Source organism: Dermacentor silvarum, chromosome 2 (assembly GCF_013339745.2).
Source record: "Dermacentor silvarum isolate Dsil-2018 chromosome 2, BIME_Dsil_1.4, whole genome shotgun sequence".
NCBI lineage: Eukaryota > Metazoa > Arthropoda > Arachnida > Ixodida > Ixodidae > Dermacentor > Dermacentor silvarum.
The window spans coordinates 109,443,279-109,450,271 of record NC_051155.1 but is presented as its reverse complement, the minus strand read 5'-3'; the positions used below and the strand labels follow the sequence as shown (position 1 = coordinate 109,450,271).

The 6,993-nt window shown below is 41.4% G+C and overlaps 1 protein-coding gene across 1 annotated transcript; it reads right to left on the bottom strand.

Moving 5' to 3' along the window:
• Nucleotides 1-779: 779 nt before the first annotated feature.
• On the bottom strand, nucleotides 780-4,043 carry LOC119441064 (uncharacterized). Its single transcript, XM_037705781.2, has 4 exons — nucleotides 3,945-4,043; nucleotides 3,328-3,384; nucleotides 2,535-2,662; nucleotides 780-1,116 (listed from the first exon to the last, which is right to left on the bottom strand). The coding sequence occupies exons 2-4, from the start codon at nucleotides 3,377-3,379 to the stop codon at nucleotides 790-792; spliced, it is 507 nt and encodes a 168-aa protein (XP_037561709.1). The 5' UTR covers nucleotides 3,380-3,384; nucleotides 3,945-4,043; the 3' UTR covers nucleotides 780-789.
• Nucleotides 4,044-6,993: the final 2,950 nt, after the last annotated feature.

The following is a 6,993-nucleotide window of genomic DNA, read 5'->3' as shown; positions in this document are numbered from 1 at the left end:
GCTAGGTCGGCACCGAGTCGGTATATGGCTTGTCGAGCCACTTTCGCACGCGCTACCGTGGTCCGTATGCATGTGCACGTGGGTGTGCCTGTAAAAAAGTTTAGGGAGACGTCGGGCGTAGCTTAAACCAGAGCCTTATACAAATGCCATATATTTATGTGGGATTATTGCGTCTGAAGGTCATGCGGCATATAGGTATTTTATTACGTTACAATATTATTGATGTTAGCTTATCCATGCCTCAAAATTTACCTTTTGGTGGCTCAACTCGACCTAACTTTGCAACGAGCAAACAGCGATGCGTACAAAGCCTAATCACACCAGCACAAAGTGGGTAATTAACCCGAGGCGAAATCGCAAGTGCATGCCTAACATTACATTTGAACACATTTGCGCTATAATTAAAGTATATTGGCGCAGTAGGCCGAGAGTTAAAACTACAACCACTGCAGGCGCAGACACTAAAGTGGCCCAAATTTTCTCCGGACAGCTTTCAGGTTCATTAAAATACTTCACATGGCGCGCATTTTGGTGTGACTCGGGTACTTGTACAGTATTTGCAAGCCATGGATAGAATCCTTTGAAAGAAACAGTTATAAAATTCTTTACAATTGTTATTTCTGTTCGCACAGCTCATAGGCAGCTTCTAAGATTCATTTATCTTGAGAAAGGCTCATCCGGCGTGGTATTAGATTAGCGTTTTCTAGCAATATTGATATTTAATAAAAACGAGGTATAAGGACAAGAATTTGCGTTGCGTTTAATTATATCTACACTTATTTATTGTCATCAGTTCTGGAGATGTTCCAGAGCCTTGCCGATGTTCAGAAATCGCTGGGCTGCTGCCTTGATGGCATCGACAAAGAGCTTGATAAAGTTTACGCTCTTCCAATCGGCTTCTTGCAGAGCGTAGCCACTCGTAACTTTGCTCAACAACTTGGACATGATCTCAGCTGCCTTTTCCTTGAGCTTCTCCTGGGCTTCCTTAGCGGCTTTCTGCAGATTCTCCTTGGCCTCTTTGTATGCCCCTTTTACGGACTCCTTCATCTTCTCAGTGGCATTCTTCACAGCTTCCTTTGCTTTGCTCCAGAGTGCACGGAAAAAGTATTCCTCGCTCTGAAAAAAAAGTAATAAAAAATCATAGTTATAACATGAAAATCACCGTCTTAGTTCAAGTCTTTCGGGATTTTTCTTCGCCATATACATGTACACTATTAAAAATAAATGATTAAACTAATTTTAAGAAATCGTAAGAACACATAGTTACTAGTAGTATTTTGCCGTGCGAAAAACCTCTTAGCGACCTGTTTAGGACCTCGCTACTAAATGTGTTTGGCATTCTGCAATACACGGCTTTTTGTTATGGTAACAGTCCAGTTGCTTGATTACTCATATTCATTGTAGGGCTGAGTGTGAGCTCTGAGAAATAGTGCACGATGGTCGTTGTGCAAAAACTGCAATATGGCGAACAAAATGCAACACTAAGAGATGAGTCACATGGAAAAGGAGACTGTTGCGAAAACCAAAGCACGGAAAATGTAAGATCGCCGAACCTCTGCTTATCTTGCTTTATTTTTTCAGTGAGCAACTTCTTCCCAAAATTTTACCAAAAGCTACATACTATATTTCCTCTGCGTTGCGATAACATGATGGAAGGGCGATCGTGTCGTCGATACAGAAATTTCGTGGGCCATGCAGGAGAACGTTACCAACCTATCTGGAATACCGCAACTGACGAAAAACGGTCGAAATTAGTTCCTTTGTGCTTTACAGTTCATATACAAAATTAATTAGGATAGCATTGTCACGCATTATTTTTGGGTTGGTAGCGTGATTGGTTGTTCGCCCATTTTTATACTACCAGCCAAGAATGAAGGAACTCACATTTTTGCGAGGGGGCTTTATCTAGAATGATTGCAGCGATTCCTATATGCAAGTGACAGTTACTTTCATCCCTTATTTTTACGGGCAACGAAAATTAGACAGACATGTCATCTCCAAAACGCATCACACATGTCGAGAGCCCCAATTGAAGTTATTGCTTTTGAAGGACGTGGGTGGTTGCTTGAGCGGATTTTATGTTGCAAATTGACGTTGCGATATTTAATGAAGCACTGTTTTCCGGTTATCTCTTGTCACATGTATGCCTTTCAGCTGTAAGAACTGGGCTTCCAAGACGGCCAGGAATTCATAGTTGTTAATGCTACAAATTAAACAAGCGAAGGATTTCCCTAAGAATAATTTGATAATTCCAAGAATAGCAAGATTCGATGCCCAAATTAAACTGCTTTTAAGAACAGGCGTCGAATGTGCGATTCAGAGCTTTGTCTGGTTATAGGGAGAAGACTTCTACCAAAATAGGAAATATTTCAAAACCTATTCCCGGTTAGACTAGTGAAGCCTCCTACAATCCCACTATACTTTATCTTATCACGGTCACGTAAGAACAACAGGTATATCGATTGCCATGGTTCTCACATACAGAAAATTCTGGAAGGTACCACTCTAAACATTGCTTTGTTTTTGAAGCTCACCGCAGCGCTAAGTTCTTCGTCCTCATCCAGCGTCTGGGCCACGTCCCGAAGGATCTCACCAAGACAAACAGCTTCTTGCGCAACGCTGTCAAGGCTTGACTCTTCCTCGGGAAGCATATATGCATTTGCTGAAATAGCGTGAGGAACACATAACTCATGTGTGGTAAAAATTAGGGACTTTCTAGGAACCTGTTTGCTCGTAGTATTCAAATTGTTAGACCGGAAAGCATTTTAAGTAACGATAGAGACAAGATATCTCAGCAACTTGTGGCTTATCTAGGGAATTGTCCAGTTAGGCAACCCAGGAGCTGACTTGCAATAAATTATTTGCGAAGTTTAACAATTATATAATTGTAATAAATAATTAACGCGCTAAAGATTCCAATGATCTTCAGTAGCCGAGCAAATGCTTCGGTCTTGGTAGTCTATGTATTAAAATTGTACAGGAATGGTCAGGTTATGTAGGCATAGATAATGCTGGTCACGAAATACCAAAAAACATTTTAGCAAGGATGAAACGGGCTGGAGTGTGTACTTGGTAGCACTACCAAGCCAAATCGCCACCTTACCAAGGCCCTTTTACAAAACAAAACAAAAATACAATGAACACATTTTACTATGCCGTTGAAGTTTGGAGAGTAACGCAAGAGCGCACAGTGATGCACGCCTGTACAAATGTTGTGTAACATGCATTGAACTACCATTATTCTTGATCGATGAATCACTATACGTTATACTGCATTGGAGATATATAGTTCATTTCGTTTAGCCATAGAAGAAATATTTTACATACCGGCAAAGGCGACGAGGCCCAGGAGAAAGATGGCTGCAAATGTCTGCTTCATGATGACTGCGTGAAAAGTAAAAGAATATAAATTCATCTTACAGAGTAAGCCAAATCTTTATGTACAAGTACTTGCCATAAGGGCTCTTAGTTGGAACCTTCTTGAGGCAGGCTTGTTAACTACATTATATATTTACCATTGGGATCTATGATTAACATAAAATATTTATTTTTATGATAGGACGACCTAATGAAACAAGCGCACCAACGTAACGGTATTTAACATTGCCGTCAAAATGAACCTTTTAGTTATGCAGAGTACATTCATATTTTGTAGTTTCCTAGCGAGTATTTACAATTGTCGCTCTTATTAGTTTTAGTTTATGTTGACTCTGGCTCAATCGAGCACATGACTTGCATTTTTACGTAAGTAGGTTAGCATTGAAAACGCGGCAACACTTGCGGGCATTAAACTTCCTATCATTTCTCTTTCCTAATAAGTGAATGAAATTAAAAAAGAAACGTCTTTCAGGTTGGCCGCATTAGGTAGCTAGCTATGTTTGCCATGCATCATGGTTCCCACATTGCGCAGGAAGGCGGAGCACGGTATGCGCAAGTCCACTTACCGACTGGAGAAGCCCAAGGAGAACCTCCGAGGATGTATCGAGCTCTACTGTGCCGAAGAAATGGGAGCCATGGAGCTTTTATACTGCGCAAATCTAGATGGCCGCTTTTGTTCGGCGTTAAACGATAGGCTCCTTCAACAAGATCAAAGATTGCTGAAGAGCTCACATACAAATCCGCATGTGCACTTATCTCGAAAGGGGGCGTCCGGTTTATTGTTCATTGCACTAATAGGCAAGACACAGGTCATTCTGATAATACAATGCCATTGCTGTGCAAGCTCTGCGTTTTTGAAATAAATGACCACCACAATTCTACCTAGATCGTACATCTAACATCTGTCGGCTATTTGTTCACGACAAGGCAAACTGAGTATTAACTTTACTGTGGTTTTCCAAGTACTCGCGCTTTGGTTGCATTTGATGTTTTGAATATCCATAGTTTGGAAGAATGTAGCCCCAAGGTCTGAATATTGTATCATAAAAAAGGGTAGCACGTATAAAGATTATAACTTAAGTGAATGCAACACAAAATATAAACAAAATCCGGAAGGACTGATCCAGTGATAAATGTTGACGTTACCGCTTCGCAATCATGCAATGTAGCGAAATACCGTTTTGCCACTTTCTAAACGCGTCGTCTACGGCGCACCTATGGAGCTGAACATACTGCACCATACTGCGCGCAAGAAAAGTGTTTTGTCACTAGAGAACGGCGCATACCCAGTGGAACATACCTGGTGATCCTGGTTTGCATCAGAGAGTTTTATTGAGGAGTCGCACACAACCACACCCTACGTTCCCCGCACCCTTTCAGTACCCTACGTTGGTTAGGCGGTTGAGCCTGAATTTGGTTCTTCCGGCACACCAACCCCATGTTTTACCCAATAGGCCTTGGGCCACTCAGGTACTGGGGTACTGTGGCTCTTTGTCGATGAAAAATTTCAGCCGGAATATTCGGCACATTTTAATCGTGTAGATAATGACTGAACATGATACATAGATGTACATTTCTCATAGCAAAAAAATCTAAGCCGGTAATTTGATATTACACATAAGTATTTATTGAAGACAAAAACGTGCTCTTTGAATCCACTATATACCCTATAAACTGAAGCTTTCTTCGCCTGCTATCCCACGGGTCAGCCCGTCGGTCTATGTGCCTTTCGGTCGGTCGGTCGGTTGTTCGCTGGTCGGATTTTCCCCGAGTACATTCTTCCGCAATCTTAAGAAATAGGAGCGCCTCCGGCGTCAGGATTAGAACCTTGGCCTCCAAGGGTTGCAGCGAACGCTCTAACCATTTGTCCACAATCGTACGCATTCTTCTCCCGGATGGTCGTAGCGTTGTAGGATGATGATCTCCATACTACAACACATACCCACGACTGGGGATCTGCCAAGAAGCGGGCGGTACATATCGTGCAAACGCCAACTATAGCTCTTCGAAATGATCGCCACGTGTTGATGATAATAAGTTCCGTGCAATGACGCGTACTCAAAACGGGAGGTCAGCCATGAAACGTGTCCGCGGGTTGGTTATGATGGTGATCCCAATACTATGGAAAACACTCGCAACGAAGCATTGGCCAACAAGAGGGCGGCACATATCGTCTCTTGTTGAAAATAGGAATAAGTTGTGTACTATGACACATAACCCCAACTGAGGATCCGCCAAGAAGCGGCCTGGTACATCTAACATAAATAAGAAGAAATGAAGATATACAAGCCAATATCAGATTTGTCACATTGCATAGCAAAGTGCGCGAAAGCATATGCGCACGTCAGATTCTTTTAGGCTAAAGACGCAGGAATGAAGTGGGGAAATCTACATCCTTTTATTAGCCACATGATGAAAGCTTCGCTTCAAACCGATTGGAACACGTGCGTAGAATCTGCATATTTTTAACCTCTAATTTCGAAGTCTTGACGTTGTTATAAAATTTGTCATATCTTTACTTTCTAGGCTGAAGCCATAGCCGTATAATACAGGTTCATGTGGAAGATGGATGTCATATAAAGCTCGAGTCTGTATTAGAACTGTCCTCAACACGGTGGTAAAATTTGTCGTTTTCTCGCATTGAGTATAGTTTTCCACAAAATACAGCATACTGCTTTAGCAGTGCCTCCATAAAGATCGCACTGCGCAATAAGATACATGAACACATTTCCTGCGAAATTAGGGGTGCGTTTTTGGCAATTCGTCTATCTGTGCTCAATTCGATGCACTACAGGGCTGTGCAGGCATTGTATTCTTTACTTTTTATAGGCAATAGATTGCTCTTTTTTAACGGCATTGCGATGTCTACAACTCTGATATGTGATACAGCTTAAAAAGCATGTACATACAAATTTTAAACAGTGTTCTATCGGCAGAACGCGTGGTTGATTGAAAAAGGTCGATTCTCTTAAGTCGTTCTCCCTTCTGGAACAATTTTTGGTCTCAACCACACCCTCATGTTTTCACTCTTGTACCTTATACACTTGCTTAGAGAACAATTTCAGTCTGATTGTTCCTTTATCTCTTATTCCTAGTAGGCGTATCTATTGTCAATGCTGTCTCTGGCATTAGTGAATGTTAGTTAAGGTTTGTAAAGACACTATTCAATAATATGTATGACTGGATGTTGCAAAACTGATTCGGTAATACCCCCAATTAAGACAAATAATGGCGCTAACCTGTAAAATTATTACCCTACGTTTCTATTGCATGACACTTGTAAAATGACAAGTACCATTGTTTATCACTTTGTGTGGATCTCGCAAAATACAGTTATGTGCAATAGCGATGTCTGAATGTGAAAATCACATTGAACGTATTAAAGACAGTGAAAAATTCGGCTATTGGAGTGGGTTTCTCCTTATTGTGCTTTTCCACAGCACAAACTACCGCAGATGAGGGGACACACATTATGCAGGAAAAGAAAATGACACAAAGAAGCCAAAATTAGCAAATTCTTTATTATCACATCAAATATTTGCTTGAACAGCACGGGGCATTGTGACTGGGTGAGCAACCGGAAAACCAGATCAACAAATCATTCGAGATAGCGCC

Excerpts from the sequence above, each read along its gene's own strand:
- LOC119441064 (XM_037705781.2), bottom strand. The coding sequence starts at position 3,379 with ATGAAGCAGACATTTGCAGCCATCTTTCTCCTGGGCCTCGTCGCCTTT. Across the intron at positions 2,663-3,327 it reads GGGCCTCGTCGCCTTTGCCG|CAAATGCATATATGCTTCCC; the intron begins GTATGTAAAATA and ends ACGCTATTTCAG. Across the intron at positions 1,117-2,534 it reads ACGAAGAACTTAGCGCTGCG|AGCGAGGAATACTTTTTCCG; the intron begins GTGAGCTTCAAA and ends CTTTTTTTTCAG.